Raw genomic sequence first — 27,823 nt, 5'->3', positions numbered from 1 at the left:
GGGGCAGTTATGGTTAATGGGGTCTTAAGGGTTAATTTAGGGGCAGTTGTGGTTGATGGGGTCTTTATGGTTAATTTAGGGTCAGTTGTGGTTGATGGGGTCTTTAGGTTTAATTTAGGGGCAGTTGTGGTTGATGGGGTCTTTATGGTTAATTTAGGGGCAGTTATTATTGGTGGGGTTGTCAGGGTTAATTTAGGGGCAGTTATGGTTAATGGGGTCTTTAGGGCTAATTTAATGCTGAGGTCTAAGGGTTAATTTAATTAATTTAATAAGGTTAACTTAATGTGCAGTTAGAGGTAAAGGGGGGCAAACTAAGGGGACTCTAAATCCTGGTGGCAGTGAAGATTAATCCTGTCAGTGTGCTGTGAACAAGTCTGAATCTATCAGGGAACTATGGGATATCTGGGGGGTATAAGGCATATCTGGGGAGGACGGAGTGACATATCTGGGGGTGTAAAGCATACTGGGGGTATGTGGCATATAGGGTATATAAGGCATATGTGGAGAGGGCGGAGTGGCATATCTGGGAGTATGTGGCATATCTGGGAGTATAAGGCCAGGGCCGGCCTTAGGGGTGTGCGACCTGTGCGGCCGCACAGGGCGCCATGGCAACAGGGGCGCCGTCCGGGACTTAAATTATAACATTGTTTTTTTTTTTTTTTAACTTTATTTAACATCCTCCATGTTAAATAGTTTTTTTTAAATGTTTGCGTGTTCCACAGTAATGGTTTGTTTATGTTCTAGAAAGCCATATCCATTTTTTACATATTATTCTTTATTGTATTTGTAAATGTGTTGTAATACTACAGGCTTAAAGGATATGGGGTTAGTGAAGGTTTATTTAAGAAAATTTTCTTTCTAGCTTTTATTTATTTTTTGTACTGTTCTCAGTATAGTGGATAGAAATCACTTTGGGGTACTTCTCTTATATCGTATGCATCCCAGTGAAATAACTGTGACATCACTAGGCTCTCTATGAAATGTAATGTAATTGTATTTTCCTATTTTATCATTTCTATTTCAATTTGTTCCAATTTTGTGGAAGTAGGAGAAACTGTCAACATATGACCAAATAATAATGTATTACTGGGAACAAACATTATTTTTATTGGTGCGTAATAGTGACATTGGGTTCATGCCTCTAACTATTGAGCTGGGCCGAATCAGGCCAATACAGCTTGTAGTGATCGTCAAGAGGGCTCCTGTGGTCCACTCTGTCAACCACTTAGCACATATATGTTTGGCATTGAAAGGATTAAATATCTGATTTAATATGCGAAAGAGATACAGCCATTTATTTAAAAAAAATGTAAACCAACTTGTACTGAACATAGACTTTACAGCTTATCATAAGTGAGGTATGACTGCCACCTACAGGATATACTTTACTGTGACTTCAATTCATTTTATGATCGACATTTTATGGACATTCTGAGGGCCCCTGCTTAGGAAAATATACCTGTCATACTAGACAGAGTAATTAAGTGTACATGTCCTAATCAAGGACATATAGGGCAGTTAGTGAAATGTCCTACATAAAAGAGCCTTTGACTTATAGACTGATAAGTAGCAATGTCTAAAGTGGGGTCATACTGATTATTAACATCCACAAAACATGCTTAAGAAAAAGAATACCTAGGAACTTTGTAATCTTGTCTCCTGGAGGTGTTCCTCTACCTGGGATGAAGGAAATTTGGGCATGAGTTGAGGATCGATGACCAGACACGAGGCAGAGCTAGCTCGCATTAGACATGAAAAGCAGGGAAGTAGGCAAAACATGGGCAAGGAGGAAAGTTCCAAGGAATAAATATAGAGATAAGTTTTTTTATTTCGAAGAAAAAATATTTAAAATAAAATTCCCCTTTGTTTACGGTTGCCTTGTAGTCAGACCTTTAACTCCTTCTTCCATCTTTATTGCCTACTTTATCATCCACTTAGACATTAAAAAAGTTGTGCAGATGGCTTATTCAGTTTTTGATTTTTTTTTTTAGAGTTTGGTGGTTTTCCTCAAACGTCAGTCATATTATAATGAAACAACAACAGGAAATCATGGATTTTTGTATTGCTCACAAATATAAGTTTATTGAAAAAATTTTTACAAGCTTAAAATACAGTAATTCATACAGACTTGAACATATGTAAGGATTAATTAGCAATTTTTTGAAAAGCTATTAAATCTTATTAAGGTAAATATCATCAATATCTTCTTTTGTTTCCCATGGTATTCATCAGAAGGTACTGGCAAAGCTATCATCATCAAATTCTATCTGAAGACTGCTCAAAATACATTAAATCCTGAAAATAAATTCATATAATTAGATTTAACACATTTAGTTATTGTTAGCTATAATAGTGATAATCACACCTGGGAACTCTCCTGGGTCACGGGAGCTTGACTCGCCCCACTCTCAGAACTTAATCAGTTTAGCAAACTGTTAAATACTAATGAAAATATAACATATGTCTTCATACAACCCTGAACTTATTGTCTCATATTTAGAAAACTGCTTTGCATTATCCTAAATCTAAGACTGTAGACAATGGAATAAGATATTTTTTCATGAAGGCATAGAAGGCACCACCTTGTGTTTAATAATTGTAAAGAAGAAATCCTGATTAACTCGGTGGTTTATGCATCATTTGAGACCAGAGCAAATGATTTAGAATAACAGTGTTATATGATATCACAACTTACACCCATTACAATTTTACCTGCCATTTCTAACAGATAATATATCAATAATCAAATATATATATATATGCTTCCTTAGGCAAATTTGCATAATTCAAGCTGCTTAAAAAAATTCACTTTTAGAGAGATATCACTCCACATGGAAATGAGATTCACTGAACATCTGCAAAACGATATCCAGTCTAATCCATGTATGTCCTGTTTACATATGGCATCACAGATCTGAGTTATCACAGAAACCCTATGCAACATAAATGACCACTATTGGAAATATGTAATAAGGACAAGATTAAGACTAGAAGACACAACATTTTAAGATAGTCAAGTTTTTTAATGGACCATGCAAGATTGTGTACAAATGAGGCTAGCTGACCTGAGTGAGAATATTGCACTTGATTCTATAACCTGTCTAAATCAGGTCATAGTTAGAAAATTGTGAGCAATTGGGCATATGCAAGTAAAAGGAAATTGCATTTATAACCCTAAAATGAGACCACTTACTATTAAAAAACATGTGCCAATCAGAGCTGCTTTCAGTTTCACATCAAGGTCAACTGGGAAGTCAATTCCAAAATTATCAGCATTGGTAAAAACATCATTTACAAACCCTGACCAGTACTTGGATATCTTTCCAATATTGGAATTTTCATCAAGTGTTTTCACCTACAGGATATGGAGAAATAATGTTAATTAGAGAATAACATATTTACCAATATAAGTTTCTACTTTTCCCAAGAAAAGTGATTGTCAGTCCACATTGGCATACTCCTGGTTTAGTAAAACTGTTCTACCAAATTTTGATTTGACTATGCAATAACTTTTTAAAAATGAATAGTAGTTGGCGATACAACACTGGTTTTATAAAATTACAGTGAAACATAGTGGCTATGTTCCGCAGAACTGTGTAGTAAACGGTAAACTGTATGCAGAAGTTGATAATGAATACCTGACTGTCTCAGAAGTGATGAGAGGAAAATTATTGCAAAGCTTAAAATAATACTAAGAAAGATTAAATATTCAAGCTCATTTTGGAGGAATTGTGTTCACTGATTACATCCTCAATACTCTCAATTCAGTCAGTAATGATTTATATACAAAAAAATGGAACTATGTTTTATATTTATTCACTGATGTCCATAATTGGAGAAGTGAGACTGGTGATCTCCAGTTACACCACTGAACATCTGCAAGAAGGGGTGTGATGGCCCTCCATTAAGCATAGTTTATTTAGTGAGGTGTCTTCCCAGAGAAGAAGCTAAATTGGGTTGATCTTTCAAAACAATAGCATACAGGAACAGGTCCAGTAGTAGACAAGATTAGCTTATGGAATGGGAAAAGTGGAACCAGGCTTAAATGGAGAAAGTTGTATGTAAAACCCTCTGAGAATACATGTAAACTCTGCTTATGTACCTAACATACATATAACTACATAGTCTTCTAGTACAGAATGGATAGAACGCTATTTCCATATGTAAATGGACATGTACCAAAGCATCACAAAGACTGTGGACATCGGTACATGCCAGCTATCCCAGTACAGAATACCATAATTGAAGACAAACCACTTAAAAGTCACCACAGGTGAGAATATCAAAGTATACTCTAATTAGGGAGGAGAGTTGATGGCCCCGAACAAACTGGTAATGACAAGGTTTTTTTGCTCAAGTAGCTTGCTGCCAGGTATATCCAGCCGCTGGGTGCACGCTCCAGTGACAGATTGAATGAGGGTGTGGCAGATGGCATGTCCGGGCCTGGGCCAGAAGACAGCGGCCAGTAGGTCACAAGGATGTTCCTTAAGTGTGAACTGTTCCTAATAAACAAACTCTTTACTTTTATCCTTTCCGTTCAATGTTTTGTGACATGACGAAAACATTTAAATCTTTCCAGTTATTCTCTTTGTAGGATTTATTTGTTCAGATGCTAAAATACTCATTTCTTAAACAATATATCTATTTTTCCTTAAAACATCTTTTAAAAAAACCTAGTAAAGATTCACGAGCAGACATTTAAGCAACACATTCCAAACCTTTTCCTTTGAAATAATTAAAATGAAAGTGTGTTACCCTTACACATATGATGTTATGACTTTTCATTATAACAATAAAGCAATTCTGCTTTTTTTCCTCAATTTGAGGATATATTTGACTGCACCTTCATGAAGGTAGGATATTTCTGAAAGAACCAAGTTCATAACGTTAACTGAGCAAAAGAGAATTTTTAATGTGTTTTTAGTCAAATCTTCAAAGCTAGAATCAGATGCCCTTGCCTTGGAGGCTGAGTTTAGTCTTAAGATTTATTTTATTTGAGTAATAATGAGTGGTTTCTGAAAGAATTTTAGAAACAAAAACATAGAAACAAAGACCTACATAAGGGCATAATGAAAATTGAATGCAAAGTCATGGAAGAAGCTGTATTAATGACAGGGAATACTCACATTCTGAAAGACAAATACAATATACTAACATTGTTGCTAACATAATGGAGTCTATTCACTAAGAAGCTGAATTGTCTGTTGTGTTAACTTGACTAACTTAACTCGACATAAATCCCATGCACTCCCACGCTACAACTTGTGTTCAGTAATATACAAGTTGCTTGAAAATTGATACAAGTTTCTTTACAGTACATTTTTGGGGATGGCTGCTTTCCATAAGCAAAAAAGGTTAGGAATCGAAGGCATTAATTAGCAATGATAGATGGCCTTAAAAGGTAAGTGTCTTCCTGTCCACCTTGCTGGCACACAAAGATTATAGTGGATGTACCTCTCCCCCCACACCTGGATGAATTAGAGTTGGTGAGGGGTTATATTACTTTATTAAACCCCCTACATCCAACAGCACAGAGCCATGGAGGAGGTATGATTTGGACTTCATGCTTACCCAAAGTGTTTGCTTGACTTTTAACACCCCCATCCTAGTAGGCACAAGATGTGAATGAGTCATCAGTGGCCACCATTGCCCCCATAGGGTATTTATCATATACATGTCCAAATATCATGTATATGATACAGTGAAGCAAACGTGAAACAGGATGTTACACTGCAGAAACCTGCTGGAGAGTGAACCTGAACATTAAACCTGATGCCCATGTGGGGCAGAATGGACTGGGATGCAGAGTAGGGCTAGACCTAATGGAATTTTTTGAGTTGTCATTAGGTTAGGGACCAGTTAGTATATCACCCTCCCTCCCTATTGTTTGTGGTGTTGGTTGGGTGGTTAATTTTGTCACAGTCTGGGGCGGAAGCTTACCAGGTATCTCGAGGGTGAATGCTGTGGGGGAGAGCATTTGGTGGCTTTTTGCTGGGAGGTTCCTTGCTGGTGGTGCTTGGAGCCTTGGGCATCTGGGTATGTCCTCCCCTGTGTTGGTGGTACCTGGATAGCCTGTTAAGCTTAGGGGTGTGTCACGTTCTGCCCAGGCTGCTGAGCTGCATATCTGTCTTGCTTCAGTTTCCCTGTTTTGCTTCGATCCATTCCTGGATTTCCTTTTGCTCTGTTCTGATCTTCCATTCCTTGCTTCTGCTTCAGCTGTTTCCTTTATAAGGTGCGCCCCACCGGTGTGTTCTGTTTGTCTCAGTCTGCAGTCTAAGGTATGTCTCAGTGCTATGTGTTTTGATTACATGTTTGGTTTGTTTCGTACCACTGTCAGCAGGGATTAGTGTTAGGACCCACCGTCATTGGAGTACTTTGGCCTAGTGGTGTGCTAAGCATACTATGGCCATATGATGTGACTGAATCTCCAATTGTTATCATATAGTTCTAGGCTAGTTCCTGTATTCATGTTTGTTTGTCTCTTATGTACCTTTGCCCTTCTTCCTTGTATCATCTGAGGATTCTGGTTCCTCTCTCCTCTCCCCATGTCCTAGTCAATATGGCCTATCCTTGCTTAAAGGAGAAGCGTCCGAGGATTCCGGCTCCTCACTCTTTCCCGTGTTCCTTGCCTTGTTCACTGTCCTTTGTTGTGCCCTGTATCATGTATATCTTGTCTAGTAATGTTTATTCCTTGTCTGGTTCACTGTAGTGCCCTGTATCATGTATATCTTGTCTGGTTATGTTTCGTGCCTGGTCTCCCTGTCCCTTGCTTGTTATGTTTCTGCTATATCCTTTGCTTAGCTTCCATATTCCCAGCCTGCAGCATCCTGCACGTGATTCCAGTGATATGTTTCATGCCTGCTCCAGGGTGCCTGCAGGATATCACTTCGTTTCATTCTGGACTTCATCCGCTGCTATATCAGGGCGCTGGTGTTTGGCTGCACAACCCTAGGTGCTCAACACCTGGGTGAGTGTGGTCGTCCTGCAACCAGGCCCTGTCTAACTCCACTACTGCACTGTGACTCCTGCACACAATCTTTGGGCGCGCTGGGTCCTTTCAGTCATCTGTTTGGACCCAGTCCGTGACAGGGTGTTTTGTTTTTTGTTATTTATTCATGTTAATTATTTGTGTTATTTATGTTATTTATTGTGTTCACTTTGGTAGCACCTAATTTTGGTTTAGGTTGCATGGCAATAGCTAGGTTAAATAAATAAATTGTTTATGGCCTTTTCATCCCCTTTCTTGGTGTCTTGTTAATTATTGGGTAGTTAAATTGGTTGGGTGGGCCTGACGTGGTCATCGAGGGTACATCAGTCATACATAGACGCTCTATTAACAGACTCAACAAAAATAACTGCACCCCGGTGGGCCACCACTTCAGCCAGAGGGACCACTCCACTCCTCAAAGTAAAAGAACTGGAGGGGAACTTAAAAATAAAAAAGAAACACCAGCCAGAAATAGATGTTTATCAATTTCAACACTAAGGACACGGATTAAATATGCATTCCTCTCACATTAGCAGAACTTCATATGACATTTCTGTGATTTTATTCTAATGTATGCATTCTCCTCCTTTAACAGACCTAATTTTTGTCTAAAGAGTTTGGATGAGTTTTTTGTTTTGACAATGCCATTATTATGCTCAATCCCTCTACCCCTCCAAATTCTCACACTGGCTAAAATCATTTGCAACCACCTTAAACTGATGTGACCTTTACCTTATCAGCCTCTATCTTTAACCCATATACTGCTGCCCATGTCTCACTTAGATGTTTGGTGGTTAGTATTGCATTTGACTTTTGACTTGTCAAAGGGTGGTTGATACTCTCAAAAGCACTTTCTTAAAATTAAATGTTAGTCCAATAAATAAAAATATTGCAGTGCTCATTTTTTCCTCCACTTTATACTACTGGACTAAAGCTGCGTATCTCAAGCTACATAACATTCAAACACTGCAATGTATTTATAAGCCTATATATATATATAGGCTATATCTACTGCTCTTCCTTGACCTACAAGACAACCCTATAATAAACTCATGGTATTTCTGCTCTTACAAACTGTAAACATCCAAATATTTAGCAATCGTTTCCTTTAGCATGGCTTCCATTAAAGCATGAACTCTATACTCCCTTAAGGGCACATGATAAGCTATACCCCACATACTTCCAAGTAACTTGCGTGCTAACAAACCCGTTATTTAATTTTTCAATGTGCGAGTAGGAGTTTTTCCTAACGTGTCAGTTTGTTGCTGCAATCTCGCCTTGACTGCAGATTCACATATGCTCTGTCTACATTACTATGGTTAAATATGCATATTTTTCATAGCATCATTTATATTTTATTTAAGAGTGGTAGTCAATTAAATACATTCTCTGGTGACATCCTTCCATGGTGTACTTTTAAGTGTAACCTAAAATTGATCACCATGGATATTTTCTAATGGGATCATGGGTTCAGCCCATGGCATATATCATGGGTGTCTGTATTTTATTTTGCTTTATTTTCACTTTCAATATGAATATATCTAAGACTAAGGCATGTACAGAAAGTCACAAGGTATGCCACTTTTTGATTCATTACCTATAGTTACATGCGGTCTCATTTGCATTTGGCTCCTGTTTTAGACACAGCCTACGGGCACAGTGTAGTTTGCAAACATGAACTGAATGCTCTGGGATGTTGGTGCTTTGTTATCCACATGAAGAAATGGTGGGAGGTTAAACAAAAATGTTCTTGAGAAGTCCCCAAAGGGATACACTATCCATTCCTTCCCTCCTTGGCCAAAATATGCAGGTAGGGGGCAGGATCTTCCTGCTGAATATTCTGGGATCTGACTTCTCTGTGATATTTTCAGTGACCGTTTTAAAATTAAAATACAGCTTCAGTCTCACAGGTACTACATTTGGTCCTAGCCACAAGGCCAGGATTATTATTTTAGATATTTTCAGTGCAGGATAAGAATTTCTGCTCTGGTTAATAATATAGAAAAAAGTCCACTAGGGGGCGCTTGTATGTTCCATTCAATGAAAAATAAAACAGAGAAAAAAATATATAGTGTAGGAGTAAAACAGTGTGTTATGCCCTGCGTATCGCAGATTTCCCACTCACAGTGTGTTGATGGGGTTCAGTGCGTCATAGAGATGGCCTTGGGGTCCATATACAGGAATATATACCGAGGAAACAAACCAGAAAAGAATCCAATAGTGTATTGTGTATATAGCGCTAGGTACGCAACAAGTGGAGATATACTTACACTTAAATAAGTGTCAAGATACCCGTAATTTCTGGCGATAATCTGGTCACATCCGTATATTCTTCTGGTTTGAAGGGTCCAATGGTAGGATGCCAATGTGTGTGTGGTGTATAGAAACAGCCACTATCCACATAGAAAGTATGTAAAAAGAAGTATTTATTCTTAATTAGCAGCCAGCTGGATCCATATCAGCTGCAGCTATAAAAAGTTTTTTTAAAATAACATAAAAAGTACTAATACAAATAAAAATGCTGATACAAATAAAAAATATATCATAAAAGTCCTTAAAAAGCGTTAATGCTAGTGAGTGTAGAAGTGAAGGCCAGGACAAATAACAAGAGGAAAGGTCCTTGGGATTTGTGCATTGTACGTGTGTGTGTCATGTGTTATGTCACTGTTATATGTGTTATGTGTGTTATGTGTTATGTCACTGTGTTATTTGTGTTATTGTGTGTGTTATGTTTGGTTGGTTGTGTATCAGAAGGAAAATAATGAAATGGAAATGGAAAAGGAAATGGAAAAGGCGAATGAGTGGGCAATTGGTGACCCACTCACCTGTTTCACCTCAGGGCAAAGCACCCAAACACTGTCAGTCTTAGACATTTGGCAGCGGACTTCCAGAGCTCAGACACAAGGCCCTAGCGTAAGCTGGCTACTCCGGCGGAGGTAGCAGGCGTTGCCACACTACTGATGAAGCCGCACACGGCGAAACGCGTAGAGTGACTTTTTTAAGGACTTTTATGATATATTTTTTATTTGTATCAGTATTTTTGTTTGTATTAGTACTTTTTATGTTATTTAAAAAAAACTTTTTATAGCTGCAGCTGATATGGATCCAGCTGGCTGCTAATTAAGAATAAATACTTCTTTTTACATACTTTCTATGTGGATAGTGGCTGTTTCTATACACCACACACACATTGGCATCCTACCATTGGACCCTTCAAACCAGAAGAATATACGGATGTGACCAGATTATCGCCAGAAATTACGGGCATCTTGACACTTATTTAAGTGTAAGTATATCTCCACTTGTTGCGTACCTAGCGCTATATACACAATACACTATTGGATTCTTTTCTGGTTTGTTTCCTCTGTATATATTCCTGTATATGGACCCCAAGGCCATCTCTATGACGCACTGAACCCCATCAACACACTGTGAGTGGGAAATCTGCGATACGCAGGGCATAACACACTGTTTTACTCCTACACTATATATTTTTTTCTCTGTTTTATTTTTCATTGAATGCAACATACGAGCGCCCCCTAGTGGACTTTTTGCTGTATTACTTCAACACCCGGAGAGTGTTGCTTAAGGGTTGCAGCTGTGGTTCCAGATACACAAGGAAAGTTATTAAGGTTGATTATTCCTACCATTCACTATCCTATTCCCTATACTGGTTTTTCCTCACCTTTTTTACACATATCTGGTTAATAATATGCAAACCATGTTACTATGAATAAGGAATCCAGAAGTGACTCTGTGCGCATGTCGATATTGGCATTTGTATTTTATATGTACAGTGCTGCAGAATATGATGGTCCTATACAACTCAAATAATAATATACTCCATATCACTTATTTTTGTGTCAAGTTTTGGCTGACCCCTCTGCTGTCTTACTGTAGAAATCCTGGTCCTCATCTGTGCCATTGTGAACTGCAAAAAAGGTTTCTTTCATGTAAGACACAGATCAAACAAGTAATATTTAAAAAAAAGAATCAATGCTTTCATATCAAAATAATACAATTCCATGCAACAAATACCAAGTATATTGGTGGGGAAGATAATACATGCAACATTTCTTTTCTACATGGAAAGCTCTCTTCACACAGACTTGCCTAAGGCCCTAACAAGGAACAAACCACAGTATATAAGACACTAAAATAGGCAGATAAAGAATCTGAACTATTATGCATATTGTATTGTGCTAATTTATATGTCTGATTTAACATCTCATTTATTTCCATCAGATTGTTCTGTACGATAACGTATATGCCACTAAATGCTAGAGGACTACAGGATCTAAAATGAAGAGATAAAATCTAATGGTTAAAACAATTCTAATATTCGTGCTTTCATTTGTAAAGACCTCACCACACATTTCATATGTGATCATTGAACTTTACTGTTTATAATAAAACATTTTATTGTCTTGAAAGTGGGTATTAGCAGAAGTATGATAGAAAGGTTAACATACGGGTGTAGAGGTATGATTACTCCACTGACATTTGGTTCACCTTTACCAAAAAATATCATTAAAAGGAAATAAGTCAATGAAAGGTTATATTGATCATTCAAACTATGTCCCATGTTATTGCTTTTCACATATATTTATATGCGACTAGAAGATGGAAACGTACCTCATAATTGCATTTTCATAGTGTATTTGTCATCTAATATCACATGAAAGAAGTATTCTCATGTTGCATTATTTGTTATTAAAATTATGTTTCAATCCCTCATTCTGAAATACTTTTTGCAGTGAGCTAGATGTTGTAAAGGAGAGCTTTTTGTTAATTGGTAAAGAATGTACAATGCAACAACAGAATACAAAGTATACTTTTTTAGAGTTGCATTAAATCAGGGGCGTCCAACATGCGGCCGCGGGCCAAATGCGGCCCGCGAAACCTCGAGGTGTGGCCCGCGTGAGATCGGCAGCCAGGATCACAAGAGCCCTGCTGCTTACTTGTGGGAGGGTCTATTCTCTGCTCCAGTCCTGCTTCCTCTGTGGGGAGAACAAGGAAGGCCGCGCCCCCTGCTGAAGTCTGTGAGCGGCATTGAGAGCTGTAGAACAGGTAAGGGGGTGGGGTAGGTTGTGTGAATGAGTATGTGTGAATGAATGAATTTGTGTGTGATAGCATGGATGTGTAAGTGCTGGAACCTAGGCATGATGGGACTGTGATTGCTATTAGCAATCAAACTCCTATCATGCCAAGTCAGCCAGTACATGCTGAAACCTGGCTAGCTGTCCCCCTTGTGTATTGATGCTGCCAGCAGTATGGGGGTCTGCACCAGCACGTATTGGCTGACTTGGGATGATAGGAGTGTGATTGCTAACATCTAACAGCAATCTGCTAACAGCAATCACAGTCCCATCATGCCTAGGTTCCAGTATTTACTGGTTGCCTGGGTATAAAAAGAGTGTGTTTGCTGTTAGCAATCACACTCCTATCATGCCAAGTCAGCCAGTACATGCTGAAACCTGGCTAGCTGCCCCCCTTGTGTATTGATGCTGCCAGTAGTATGGGGTCTGCACTTACAGCCACCCTGTACCAGCATGTATTGGCTGACTTGGGATGATAGGAGTGTGATTGCTAACAGCTAACAGCAATTTTGGTGTGTAACTTACTTTTATTAAAATGTGTGGGGGGGTCACTTTCAGTTTCGGCTAAGTGAACCCTGAATTTTCGTTTTTGGTCCCGAATTTTCATTTTAGTCCATCCCTAAAATAAATAGAACTATTTTATTTTTACTTTTCCAGAATCCTGAATTTGTAGGCCCAGAAATCCCAAAAATCAGTGAGAGGAAAAGTAAAGGTTTTGTGTCATTTACTTTATTTAATTTGCATATCTTATTAAAGGCCATATTTTCTCTCAGTGAAAAATGAGTGCGGCCCTCGCACGTATACAATTCTGATGAAGTGGCCCACTGCAGAAAAAACTTGGACACCCCTGCATTAAATTGTGCTGTATCATTTATGAATTAAAGCAAAATAACTTTCACTATTATACATTGTATTATGTTTAATTATCTAAATAAATTACTAGTGTTAAATGCAGAACATTGTTCGTGAAGCGTACCTCAAAATGTATATCTCCAAGACAGCTGAAGGTTACATATGGACCGATGATTTTTAATACATCCTCTTTGTTCTCATTTTGGATTGTAAACTTTGGCAAAAGAGGATCCCACCTCTGGACAATGAAACCAGCAGTTGTGCCAGGAGGGGCCTGTACTTCCAACTGGAAATAAAACATATAAATTAGGCTTGTTGCTGTTCAAGCCAAACAGCATATTGCCTCCAATTTAAATCTGTGTCTAAAAAAAAATGTATTTCAATACTTATTAGAGGCCCAAGCAGGCATATTGATATATTGGACGGGTTGTCACAGCAAATCATTCAAACTACATCCACAGTGTTATGTTATGACCATTATGAAATAAAGGAAGGTATAATTTATTCCTTCTATCTCAACCACTGTCGCACATGTGGAAAAAAAAGGTTTAATTATGCACAACAATGCATCGCTAATGACTATGTTGCAACCACGCTTGAAAATATGCTTGCTGTATACATTTTAACCCCCCCACCACAAACATTTACTTTCCAACATTTCATATGGCCAAAGAATAGCACTTTTGATTTAGGGGGAGTTGTCAGAGGCCTCGCTAAGAACAGCAATTTATCAAGACATATTATTGTAAATTGTTTGTTTGTAAGACAAGGACAGACCTCAGTTAGAAGGGAGAACCAATAAAAACCATGTGTGTTTACAGAGGAAGGAAAAACAGACAAGTCCATGGGACCCAATTGTTTACACCAGCGTGTTCTGCCAAAACCGTTGACAAACAAAAAGCTCCGTGGAAAAACTAGCAAACTTTTTTAAAAATAGCATTACTTATTTTCTGTTCTAATGTTTTCTCCAACCCTCACAAAAGTTGCCAGAACCAATCACCAACAATGAGTAATTTAATAATAGAAGAGAGCTAGATCAATGGAAAGTAATAATTATACAGATCCTCAGTACATTAAGATACCCTCTCACATAAAGTTTGGTTTCCAATATTTTATTTTAATTCATTGCATTTTTTTTTATATTACAGCTGAAGCATTTATGATTAGCAAGAAAACATTTAAAACATTTTTTATTGTGTAGCCTGTATATACTGTGTGTATATATATACACACAGTATGAAGACAACTATGAAGACAACTAGACACACTATTTTCTTTAATTTTCACTTTCCCATCTGGTGAAATTTGTTCCCACTACCTCTAATGGATCATTTCAAAGTAACATGTCAGCTATTTTCATACGGATTTTAAAAGTCAAAGAAGTTCAGCATGAATGTTCATTGGTAATCAAAATAGAATTGCAGTAGTAATAATAGCAGCAATCAATGCAAATCAACTAACCTCTTGCAAGTAGCAGGGAAAACAGCAACTAATGCACCTCAAGGGTCTAATGACCGTGACTACATTATGTCCTCTGTTATTACAAATCCGGATTGTAAAGGGCCTCATTGGTCCGCACAAGTTTTTATTAAGGTACAGATTTTCCTCCACGGCAAAATAAAGTCTTTGTCCAAAGCTGTCCTTTACTTCATACTTGTTGCTCTTCTCAGTGCCAAGAAAGACTAAATGCACAAAATATATTGAAAAGCATATAATAAGTACCATATAACACGTGTCACACATATTAAGCAAATAAATCCCTGCAATCAGGAAAGGCTTGGCAAAAGAAATGCTTCCGCTGGAGATACCTGTATTTCCCTTAGATCTATTGGCAAGCCCAAACAGGGTCATTTCTGCCCACTTACGGTAAGCCATATTTGTGTAACATTTTCATAAAACATCATGTGCAGAATAATGTCAAGACTGGACATTAACATAAACAGCATGGTGCTAAAGTAGGCGGTGGTAGAAACTCATACACAGTAACAAAGTTCTTCCCGTAAGAGTTTCCCAGGGAGGAAAGGACTGCTATGATAACATGGAAATTCCTACTGTCAAAAGAATATTCACATATGCAGAATAAATAATATACAGTTGTGGTAGAAATATTCTTTACTGAACTGTACAGGAAAGGAAACTATGCGGAAAACACATTGCTGATTGTCCTTGAATGTGCAAGTGAGAGCAATCTGTTGGACAGACACTCACCTACCCCAATGTCAGGGACTAAAGCCATTTGTCCCTGGCCCTCCTGGTATCGTTTTAGGTAAAAGCCATAACCCCTGCATTACAGGAATAGTGAAGTAACCTATATGGAAAGCAAAATGCAGGGCATCTAGGTTCAAAAACAAATGTGCTCTGCCAATACTACACTTATTTAATAAAAGGAGCTCCGTAGAATAGGCATAGACCTAAACTGACAGATCGTTAGCCAAGTAGATGGAATTTGAATGAATGCCATCCTTCAATATAGGTGGAACTGGTTTAAAAATAGTTACCGTATTTGCTTGATTTTAAGACGTCCCTGATTATAAGACGACCTCACAAAATGTTAGTATTAATTTAGGAAAAAAAAGAAAAAGCCTGAATAGTACCCTATAGGAAAAATGTTTTGCTGGTAAATATTAATTCACATGGAAACTTTTCTCATATTTAATAAAAGCTATGATTGAGACAAATGCATTTATTGGTTTTATTTCCTTTTATTTGCCAACTTGCCCCACAATTATGCACATCTGCCCCCAGATATGCCTTATACCCCTGTATATGCTACTCTGCCCCCCCAGCTATACCCTATACCCACCTATTTTGCACTCTGCCTCCCTTATATGCCCTATTCCCCTGTATTTTGCCACTCTGTCCCCACATATGCCACTCTGCCCCCCAGATATGCCTTATACCCCCTATATGCCACTCTGCCCCCCCAGACTTACCAATGCATCCTCAGACTTATCCCCTGTGCTTCAGACTCCCTGGTGTCTAGTGGGGGCAGCCAGTGGACATCTGCGAGATGCGTGCAGACAACCTCTGCTGCTACCCAGAACTTCTGCTGGGGCTTCTATGATGGAGCACCAGAAGGTCATGTCAGGAGGTTGTTTGCGTGCATCGCATCGCTGCAGGGGACCTGGATCCTCCTCTCTGGCAGCCGATGCGCGCAGGCAACCGCCGCAGCTTCCCGGGACATCCGCTGGGGCTTCTATGGCGGAGCACCAGAAGGTCATGTCTGGAAAAAACCTTGTCTTATATTTGAGCAAATATGGTATATTCCCTTATTACCTTACTGCACAACCCTATGAATCCAGCACTCTAGTCACCAGCCTAATCTGCCTTATGATGAAAACAGAACAAGTCCAATTATGAGTTTTCATTACACATTTAAATCGTGGGACAGTTGTGAAATTCTGCTAAGTAGTTTTGCCTTAGAAGTACTTAGTACCATAGTACACTGGAGCATCCACCAAGGGCAACGCTACCACTGCAAAGTGTTAAGGCTAAGTTTTATACAAAATAAACAAAAAAAACCCAAAGAAAAATAGAAATAACCCATTTAATTATTTTTATTAAGAATAACATGAATTAGTTGGTCTTTGAGAGGACACATTGTTGTAATGCAAAGGTTTAAATCGTGCTGTTTTTATAATCTTTGCATAATTTAACATGGAGCTATTGGTTATACTCCTCAAGCAATACTTAAATTCTGTATGTGTAGCTAAACCAAACAACAAAGCAAATGATGAGCGGTGTATTTAAAAAGCCTGAGGGGTATTTCACAGCACTTATCCAGAATCCATCAGTGAAAATCATATTAAATGCAGTACGTGCTTCCCACTGTGATCCATCAAGCTTGAACCATTTGGTTTTTGGCACTCCTGTCCAATACCTGAGCCTGTCTCTTAATGTTTTTACAGGGGGCAAGCCATTACAATATTCCAGTTGTTGCAAAACAAAAGCAGAAGAATCAACTTGTACATAGCCATTGGCAATATGATCTGCATGAAGCCACTTGTCAGCTGGACACATACTTACGTTGAGTCCTGCAGTCCTGTTGCTTAATACTGTGTTGTCTAAGTTGGCAGTAGTCTTAATTGAATTAAAGGCAAGATGCTCCAAATGCTTAAACATGTATATTATCCCATTATAAATATCAGGCCCATCTAGTGATTCTTTAAAAGGTTCTTTTACTCTTCACAGAAATCTAAAATGGTGAAACAGACCGCAATGACGTTTTAATCTTTTTTTTAACTCTTTGTACTGGACCAGCAGTGGACTCTGCGAGGACCAAAATACATTTTGGAACTGTTCTACAGAGTTATTGCCTTTGTGCTTAACCCAAATTGTAAGTGCATTTCTTTTTTGTGTCTCCTATTGCAGAGGTACTTTCACCATTGCGGTCTGTTTCACCATTTTAGATTTCTGTGAAGAATAAAAGAACCTTTTAAAGAATCACTAGATGGGCCTGATATTTCTATTCAAAGTGTGAGTGGAACTTACACATTTTATACATGTAGTCACACATCTGACAATATCACACTATTGCGCTTCCATTTTGGACACATTTACACTATTGCACTCTGAGGAAGAGTAAGAGTAAGAGAGGAAGAGTGAAAATCGGGAAGCAGCAGACTGCGGGAAGTACTATTATTATATTTTTCACTTTTATATACGAGTTGGTGGAGATCACACCTTTTCTACATATTATCCCATTATACATTGGAAAACATCATAGTAACAATGTAGACTTTTTCTGCAGTAACAATGTAGGACTAAAGCAAGTTATGAAATTGTATGAATTACATTGATTCTATTATTCAAACAATGGTTTATGTACCTTCTTATGCTCAGTACTGATCTTTTATATAGTAATTGAATGCTTAATATTAGGGAGTATCATAGCCATTTCCAGATCTGACACACATTTCTGCTCTCTTTAACACTTTGCAGGTAGTATGCTGATCTTCTGCTTTTGGTGCCATAGACCTTGAACTAGTCTCTGTATTTGCTTCTCAAAAACCCATTTTAATTTCCCATAACTACTTCTCTTCTGCTAGTGCTAAGATACAGATTAGAAGGTGCAACACTCTCTTATAATTATTGTGGAAGACATTATGATACCATAGGTCACCCCTCTTATTTCCACCTTTTGTCATTTCCTTATGTTTTTTAGGGTTGTGTTTTGGTTAAAGTATTACCTTTTATTAGTTAGTTAGGTTTGATTTGTACTGAGATTGTTTGTGCTGTTCTTTGGGCTCTGCAAAATATGTTTTATTCTTGTATTCTACAGCACCTAAGGCAAGAAATATTAGCCTGGCACACTTAAGCACAATAACTGCAAAAAATCCACATTTTTTTTTTTTTAAATAACAACATTTTAGACTTTGTGAGTAGGTCTTATATGGGGTGGCATTGTGATATACAGCATATTAAAACCGACAAAGCAAAACAAAATCTTTTGGATGTAAGTGGTGTTTAGCTATTTAATTTGTCTTTTTCTAGAATGGCTTGGTCACAGCAAAGTACCTTGTACCCCATCTCACACATCCAATTTTATTTACACAACATTTAGGCATAGAAAATACAAATAATATTTTTGCTCGACTTACCTCCCAAGAGCTCCACCTGTTGATGAAGAATTACTTGATTTATCTAAATAGAATGATAATCACAATTATTGGCAATAGTTTTCTTAGTGAAATACAATGAAATATGATTTTTTGTTCTTCTGTGTATGAAATCACCTGTTCTTGGAAGTAGTTGCATATTCACTGAAAACAGGTATGTATAATCAAGAATAGACACAGATTTGTATTCCAGGTTCCCTAGAGTACCAAATCACATACTACAGACATAAAATCTATGAGCTAAAACATCAATCTATGTAAAATGTTTCTATGAGGAGTATACATAGGAATATGAACAATGTGAGAGAGTATTGTCACAAACTGGCCATACATATAGTGCAGACTGGAGAAAATACTGTTGAGCACAAAACAAACAAGTTAGTACTTTGCATTTATTTAACCCCTTCGTGACAAAGACTGATTTTACTTTTTGTACCCTTCGTGACAATGGCCTTTTTAACATTTCTGCGCTGCTTGTGTTTAGCTGTAATTTTCTTCTTTCCCGTTTACTGAACCCACACACATTAGATATTGTTTTTTTCAGGACAAGAAGGGCTTTCTTTAGATGACATTGTGTTTATTGTATCATATTATTTACTACTAAAAAAAGTATAAAATATGGTGAAAAATTTAGAAAAAAATGACTGTTTCTAACTTTTAGTTGAAAAATCTTTTACTCATCTATAAAAGGTAATGAAAAAACCTGCTAAATAGATTCTACTATTTGTCCTGAGTTTAGAAATACCCAATGTTTATATGTTTTTTTGCTTTTTTTCTACACATTATGGGGCAATAAGTACAGGTAGCGTTTTGCTATTTCAAAGCCATTTTTTCCAAATCTGGTAATTCTTCCCCCCATGTGCCATTTCGGGTATCTTTGAACCCGGCCAATGCAATTTACCCCATCAAATCATATATTTTTGAAAACTAGACAGCCCAGGGTATTCCAAATGCTAGTATTTTAACTATTTCCATGCACCATATCTACCACCAGTTTTTGTCAAACTTTGTGGTAGTCATTTTTTTGCATTTGTTTTGTCACACACATTTTACTTCAGGTATGAATTAAAAGGTTCTCGTTTATGTCACTATCACAAAACACCCCAATATGTGTTCAGCAACATCTCCTGAGTACAGCGATACCTCACATGAATGATTTTGCCTGGCTGTTTGGGGGCAAAAGGGCCACATTTGGGGCATGCGCATTTTTCAATGTTGAACTTTGGCATTTGGGGATCCACTGCCTATGCCCTATTTGGTACATCTTTGAGTCGGGCCATTTCAGTGTGCCCAATAAACCCATATATTTTTGAAAACTAGACACCCCAGGGTATTTCAAATGCTAGTATTTTAACTCTTTCCATGCACCATATCTACCACCAGTCTTTGTCAAACTTTGTGGTAGTCATTTTTTTGCATTTGGTTTTCCACACACATTTTACTTCAGGTATGAATTAAAAAGTTCTCGTATATGTCACTATCACAAAACACCCCAATATGTGTTCAGCAACATCTCCTGAGTACAGCGATACCTCACATGAATGATTTTGCCTGGCCGCTTGGGGGCAAAAGGGCCACATTTGGGGCATGCGCATTTTTCAATGTTGAACTTTGGCATTTGGGGATCCACTGCCCATGCCCTATTTGGTACATCTTTGAGCCGGGCCATTTCAGTGTGCCCAACAAAACCATATATTTTTCAAAACTAGACACCACAGGGTATTTTAAATGCTGGTATTTTAACTCTTTGCATGCACACATTTTACCACCAGCATGTTTTCAAAGTTTGCAGTAGTATTTTTGTGTGTGTATTTTTCCCACACACACCTACTTTATGTATGAATTTACAGCTCCTGGTATATGCCGCTGTCACACGACACCCCATAATGTGTTCAGCAACATCTCCTGAGTGCAGTGATATCCCACATGCATGGGTTTGTCATTTTTGTGGGAACTAAAAGGCCACATTTGGTACGTGTGCATTTTTCTAATTGGAAATTAGGTGTGTGGCCATCCTTCCCGGTGTTAATTGGGACGTTGTTGAACCTGGCCAATTCAATTTACCCCATCAAATCATACCTTTTTTAAAAGTAGACACCCCACGGGCATTTAATATGCCAGTATTTTAACTCTTTCCATGCGAGAATTGTTTTAAGCTAATATGCTAATTTTAGGACTTGCTCACAAAAATATATTTTTTATATATATATATATTTTTTTTGTCTTTTAAAAAAAAAAAATTTAACATTTTTTTTCAACTTGGAGGTTCCCCTGATAGTGACATCAGTGGGAAATGATTTTTACATTTTACTATTTTTTTACTATTTTTTTTCTAATTATTATTAATTTTATTTTATTTTTTAATTTATTTTTACTAATCACACTGTGATTAGAAAGCTGGGTTCCATTGACTTGCATGGTGAATGCAGTACCTGTATTCAACCTGCAAGTGGAGCCAAAGTTCTGTTACAGGGCAGCGGCCATCTTGCTTGATGGCGAAGATCATCGTCAGCTGCGGCTGTGACCGCTCTCCGGAGCGGTCACAGCCCATCGAAAGGTAAGTGTTTGGTGTCGCTGGATGCCTCCTGATCGAGGCATTCCAGCGACACCATTTAAGTTTAGGAGGCGATCGTCGATCGCCTCCTAAACGCTTTTAAAACGGGCGTCCGCCGCCATACAAAGTATGGCGGATGTTGACGCCCCGTGGAGGGGCCAGAGATGGCCCCTTCGTTCCGATCGCGGCGTTGCTGAATGCCTCGAGGTCGAGGCATTCAGCAACGTTTTTTGGGTGCAGAAAGCGAAAACAGATCGCTTTCTGCACCTGTTTAAAGACGTGCCGGTCCTGGCACGTCAATTGTCGTAAAGCACATGCTTTTCCGTGTCGTGCCAGGACCGGCAATTGTCGTTAAGGGGTTAAACATGTTCTATGCATAGTTATTTTAATTTTCATTTTAATTTTCAACGTTTTTAACATCCAGAAGGTTTTTGCTAATAAAATTGTTGTCAATAAGGGAAATAGAAGTCTTTTGCCCAAACCTCTGGACACTGGCGTACCTAGAGTATTTGGTCCTGTATGTGGCATCCCTCACAAAAACATTCATGTTGGCAGAATATGTATTTGGAAAAAACTAGGAATCTGAAAAAATAAATTATTAATATATAAATTAAAAACATTTACCGAACAGATATGGTACAGCATAACTCGTATCACTAGCCTGCAGCTTACTGCTGTGGCGCCCGCACACTGTGAGGAAACACTGCTTCCCCTGGGCGGAAAAAGAGAGTTTCCTCCCACATAGACATCTGCTCGGCTGGCCCACTGTGCACCCCTTGATGAGTGGGACACTACTACCTCTGGATATTCACTATTGGACATTTGGATACGTTAGAGCAAATTCTGCTAGAAAGCAGTGATGAAGAGTATATGTCTGGTTATGATGACTTTGGTACTGTTAGGGGTACCTAAGATTTTACACCAGCATGAATTTGTATGCTCTCTTTTCACATCCCCGAATGTTAGAATACCGTATTTGCTGATTATAAGACGACCCCCCAAAATCTGAATATTAATTTAGGAAAAAAAGAAAAAACCTGAATATAAGACTACCCTATAGGAAAAAAGTTTTACCAGTAAATGTTTATTCATGTAAACTATGTAAACTATTTTTTTTTAATAAAAGCTATGATTGAGAAAAATATTTTGTTTTTAATTCCTTTTATTTTCCAACCTGCCCCCCAGTTATGCACATCTGCCCCAGAAATGCCTTATACCCCTATATGCCACTGTGCCCCATGATATGCCTTTTAACCCTCTAAATGCCACTGTGCCCCATGATATGCCTTTTAACCCTCTTTATGCCAGTGTGCCCCATGATATGCCTTTTGACCCCCTATGTGCCACTCTGCCTCCAGAAATGCCTTATACCCCTAAATGCCACTCTGGCATTTAGGGGGTTAAAGGCATATTATGGGGCAGAGTGGCATATAGGGAGGTTAAAGGCATTTCTGGAGGCAGAGTGGCATTAAGGGGGCTAAAAGCCATTTCATAGAGCACTCTGCCTACAGAAATGCCTTATGCCCCCCATTTAACACTCCCCCGCCCCCCCAAACTTACCGGTGCTTCTGACTCCCCGGTCATGTAGCCTATTTGAGGTCTGATTATAAGACGACCCCGATTATAAGACGAGGGGTATTTTTCAGAGCATTTGCTCTGAAAAAAACCTTGTCTTATAATCGAGCAAATATGGTATTTGCCAGGAGAGTAGAAAAAGAAGTAGAAAAATTGTGGACAAATTCTAAATACCCAGTAAATCTAAAGTCCAACAAAGAGGTTAAGACTACTTTTATTATGTCATTAAACAAGGCTTATAGTCAGGGTTTTATCAATGTAGCTGAGAGGGAGACCGATAGTGTTTGGTATAGGAGGGTCTCTTTAAAATATTAGTATGTTGATTATATATTGAGGCCATGTACTCTACCAATGTGCCAAATAGATTAATCAGGATTGAGATACCCGAGGGGGTTTTGTTGGCCCCGAATGATGTAGAAAGTCTCTATTCCTCCACCTCCCATGAAGAAGGCATATGAACCTGCAGATGTTCCTTTCGACAAGAAGGAAAAAAATACACAGCGCATACTAATTTTGTAATTGAACTTTGGAACTTGTGTTAATTATTTTTTCCTTTTTGATTGTTAGTTCTACCTCCAGATCTGAGGCACAGCTATGGGGGCTACATGCGCACCCCCAGCTATGCATTTATCGATCTGGGACTCTGGGAGCATGAAACAGTATTTGGTTCCATGAGTGGCATGAAGGGAATGCATGCAGCCTTTTGGCTAAGATTTTTTCAACTCACAATATTTTGTTATTTGGATGGGTTTAGGGTCTGAATTTGAGAAACTCATGCATGACTTGAATGTCAATAATAAGAATCTAAGGTTTACTGACTCATATAGTAGAGATGAGATCATTTTTTAAAGATCTGAGGATTCGTAAAAAAGGCACAGTCATTGATAACATGTAGAAAGGATACAGCTACCAATATCCTTATTTTGGTTACTAGCCATTAGCCTAACAATCTGAAAATGGGAATTTCTGCCGGCCAGTTCCTCACAATGAGAAGGAAAACAATATAATTTCATTAAAACACCAAATGTGTCAGAAGTGCACACAAAGCGATATATGATATACCCATTTGCAATCTTCTTATAATCAGAAGTTATAATCGAGGTTGTGCTACGTGTTAATTAAATTACAGTTCTGCAAAAAAGTTTGCATACCCTGGCAGAAATCGTGAAATGTTGACATTGATTTTGAAAATATGACTTATCATGCAAAAATTACTTATTTAAGGCTAGTGGTCATATGAAGCCATTTATTATTATATAGTTGTTTGGCTCCTTGTTAAATCATAATGATAACAGATATCACCCAAATGACCCTAATCAAAAGTTTACATACCCTTGAATGTTTGGCCTTGTTACAGACACATAAGGTGGCATGCACACAGGTTAAAATGGCAAGTAAAGGTACATTTCCTACACCTGTGGCTTTTTAAATTGCAATTAGTGTCTGTGTATAAATAGTCAATGAGTTTGTTAGCTCTCACGTTGATGCACTGAGCAGGCTAGATACTAAGCCAAGGGGAGCAGAAAAGACTTCCGTAACAATGTAATGGAACTTTATAAAGATGAAAAAAGGATATAAAAAGATATCCAAAGCCTTTAAAAAGTACTGTTCAATCACTTATTAAGAAGTGGAAAATTCGAGAATCTCTTGATATCAAGCCAAGGTCATGAAGACCAAGAAAGATTTCAGCCACAACTGCAAGAAGAATTGTTTGCGATACAAAGAAAACCCCCCAGCTAACCTCAGGAGAAATACGGGCTGCTCTAGAAAAAAACGGTGTGATAGTTTCAAGGAGTGCAATACAACGGCACTTGAACAAAAACAAGCTGCATGGTCAAGTTGACCGAAAGAAGCTTTTACTGTGCCAATGCCCTGTAGCGTACCTAGCGGGGGGCGGGGGGGGGGCTCCGGGTGCCGCTCATCAGGGGGGTGCCAACTTGCCGGCACCGCTCCAGAGACGGACAGTAATGTCTGCCGCTGGAGGAGAAGGCTCGCAAGGGAGCGGTATCGGAGGTCTTTAACAGACCTAGGCTCCCTTGAGTGATTTTAAGCCGGTTCCACCTACCATAGAGATGAAGAAGAGAAGCCAGTACGTCAGCCCAGTAAGTATTTGTGAAAGGTATAGCCGGACTAGAGTCCTCATGTTTTATTGTTTCTTTTGTTAGGAACGGACCCTAACCTCAAGTGCCATTCGGAATGGGAGGACTATCCGAGAGGGATATCTACACGAATGTAGAAATCTAATGTATTTATGAACCTAAGTGTCCCAATAGTTTATTCTTGTATGTAAGTTAAAAGTAAAGAATTATATGTGTAGTCCAAATAAAAATAAAAATAAAAATCAATGGAAAATATCAATGAAAAAATATCAATGAAAAATATAAAATGCATTGAAAGTAAAACAAAGTATTTTCCCATGAATTATTAAATGTATTGTTGGTGTTTTTGATGTTTTAAATAGATATTAAATGAATTTTTAATAAAAATTATTTTTATCTTATTTGAATAATTTTAATTCATCATTTTAAAATGTGCTATGCTGCTAAATTGTTACATAAATGGATTACTAATAAAAATGTGTTTTTCATACCACTACCACTAGGATTCGTTTTATGTTATTTAGTACATATATATTATGTCTGTTTAATAAACTCGTATCTGAAGATAGGTGTATATATAATGAAAGTATGGAAGTGTGCATCATAGTGAAAGTATGGAAGTGTGCATCATAGTGTTATTGTTATCAAATCAAACTTCACATATATGTCAGGATAGGTGTATATATAATGAAAGTATGGAAGTGTGTTGCAAATACGAACTGCATCATAGTATTATTATTGTTTATTCAATATCTACCCCAGAACGAGGAGTAACTGTGCAACAGATGCCCTATTTGTAGGGGCGCTGAATTCTGTGTTGGGGTTATTCAAAAAAGATAATAAAAAGGGGATATCAGCAAGCAAAGAATCTGAGTAGGGATATGACTGTATTTCCATAGAACAGAAAGGGAAAACAACCCGTTATATCAGATTTATAACGCAGTTTAGTGAACAGTGGAATCTATTAAGAAAAGCATTCACTGTACAAAACACTGGGATATTCTTACAGATTATTAGCTTTTGAAAACTAGTTTGGGTGATAGACCCCTGTTGACAGCACATAGAGCCCCTAACCTCCAAGGATATTGTCGAGCAGAGTCACAAGTGAGTCAAAATAAGCTTCATCAAGCAGGTATTAGATAAAGAATTGTTCCAAACTGAATGTAAGTGGATCCATGGATCATATGATCATATTTTTTTGTAAAGGATTTAGTCATTTGACTATTTCAGTTTATGCCAGGCTTAGCCCATGCACAATGTCTATTTGGATAACATCATGTCAGGGCTCGGGTAAGCAGATCAAATAGGAGGCCAGTTGCAGGGCATATCAGAGGCTCAGTTTGTACCCCACAATGCATCATTACAGATGTACAGCACGATAGCCCCCTAGTCAGGCACAAGATAGTACTAGGAGACTGTAGCCGGACTGGGGGGGCCCGCTCTCTGGAACACGGCAGAAAGCCCTCAGGAAGGGCACACAGCAGGGAGCCCTCAGGCAGGGCACTGGACACACGGCAGGGGGCACCTAGTCAGGCAGGCTGGGTCAGAACCAGAACGACGATATCAATGCCGAATCAGAATTCAGGAGGAGAGTCAAAACAAGCCGGGTCAACACGCGCAGTAACAGAGCCAAATCAGGAACCAAGGAACTAAGGAACTAAGTCAAAGGCAGGCCAGGTCACAACAGGTTAAACCAAATCAGAACACTGCTACCAGGAGAACAGGGCCCAATGCACAATGCAGACACTACAACACAAATGCATTAACTGAGGTGCTGAGCAGGTATTTAAAGGCAGGGCTAGCTTCCAGATAACGTGGCTCAGCTGTCCTAAATAGTTAAACTGGAGCTCCTGGGAGGGAAGGGTGGCCACTAGTGGGCACAGGTAGGCATGGTAATGTATAAAATAGACAGGGTCCAGGCAGGCAGGCAGGGTGAAAACCTCACACATCACCTTCCTTCATGTGTACTGCCCTCCTTATTCTATAGTATATTTTTTGTGAACATCTGCACCCCTCTGTGCTTTTGAGGTTGAGCGACCCATATTTATCTTGCAATTAGCTCCACCACTGCTCATTTAATAGTGAGCATACCCATGCCTAATGCAATTTAAGTACATTACTCCCCTACTACAATGTAGTTAAACCCCCTCACTCCTCTGTTGCAATTTTGTTACATACACACACTGTCTCTCTTACTCACTTACATACATATTCCATCTTACCTTGTCCAGCACATGGCTTCAGTCCCTATCACTTATAGTATGAGCTGCCTTGCTACTGCTCTGGGATCACATAACATTGCATTACCTGACCCCATTGAGCTCCTGTCCCTCACTGTATGCAGGGCAGCCATCTCCTGAAGTAGATCTAACTGGCATTATGTACATGCAAATAGTATGTAAATACCTTGCTCAAATGTTCCAGACCAGGTGGTACCAAAAATCGAGGTTCTGGGGCTTTTTTTTCTGGAGGAGATGATTTCCATGATGCCGAAGGCTCTGCCTTCTCATCCTGATCTGAAGGATCTGGAGTACCAGGTAAGTAATTAGGAAAATCCTTGTCTAAATTACCTTGATGTTCTAAAAAAGAAAAGTAAAGTCATGTAAATTATATGTGGATACACCTTAACACCTTAACTCGTCGATAGTGGTAAAACTATAACAATCACAATGGCACCAGTAGAATATGTTTACTGTGAATAACAAAGAGAATTACATTACTACAGCCATGGCCCCTATTCATTTTTTCAGGTTACATAAAATGACTTTTTCTTTGATACAGTATGACTGATGGTAAACTGTAGTGCTTCATTTTTTAATTTGCTGAACACCTCGGAAATTTGAGGAGTTTTTGAGAAACAATATGCCAAAACAGGTCATTTTTTATCAATGTGACTGCAAACTAAAGTACAGCACGATCATTACTGCTAGAAACCAAGACTTTGACAGAAGATAACAGCCTTTCTTCCTCTCTAATTTACCTTTCTTTCCTGCTATAAAGACAGACTTTGGTCTTATCTGTTGGTTTATTGCATTCAT

General features: G+C 38.4%; 1 protein-coding gene across 1 annotated transcript; it reads right to left on the bottom strand.

Annotated features, from left to right (window-relative positions):
* Window positions 1–2,256: 2,256 nt before the first annotated feature.
* On the bottom strand, window positions 2,257–27,823 carry LOC149300260 (phospholipid scramblase family member 5-like). Its single transcript, XM_089485265.1, has 7 exons — window positions 27,766–27,823; window positions 27,192–27,364; window positions 18,540–18,582; window positions 14,401–14,621; window positions 13,064–13,225; window positions 3,194–3,355; window positions 2,257–2,295 (listed from the first exon to the last, which is right to left on the bottom strand). Exons 1-7 carry the CDS (start codon window positions 27,821–27,823, stop codon window positions 2,257–2,259), a joined length of 858 nt encoding a protein of 285 aa, XP_089341391.1.

The sequence above is a fragment of the Sceloporus occidentalis genome, unplaced genomic scaffold (genome assembly GCF_023333645.1).
Source record: "Sceloporus occidentalis isolate IW3139 unplaced genomic scaffold, rSceOcc1.0.p SCAF_25, whole genome shotgun sequence".
NCBI classification, from domain to species: Eukaryota; Metazoa; Chordata; class Lepidosauria; order Squamata; family Phrynosomatidae; genus Sceloporus; species Sceloporus occidentalis.
Note: the sequence above shows the minus strand (reverse complement) of the source record. Positions and strands in the feature narration are given on the sequence as shown.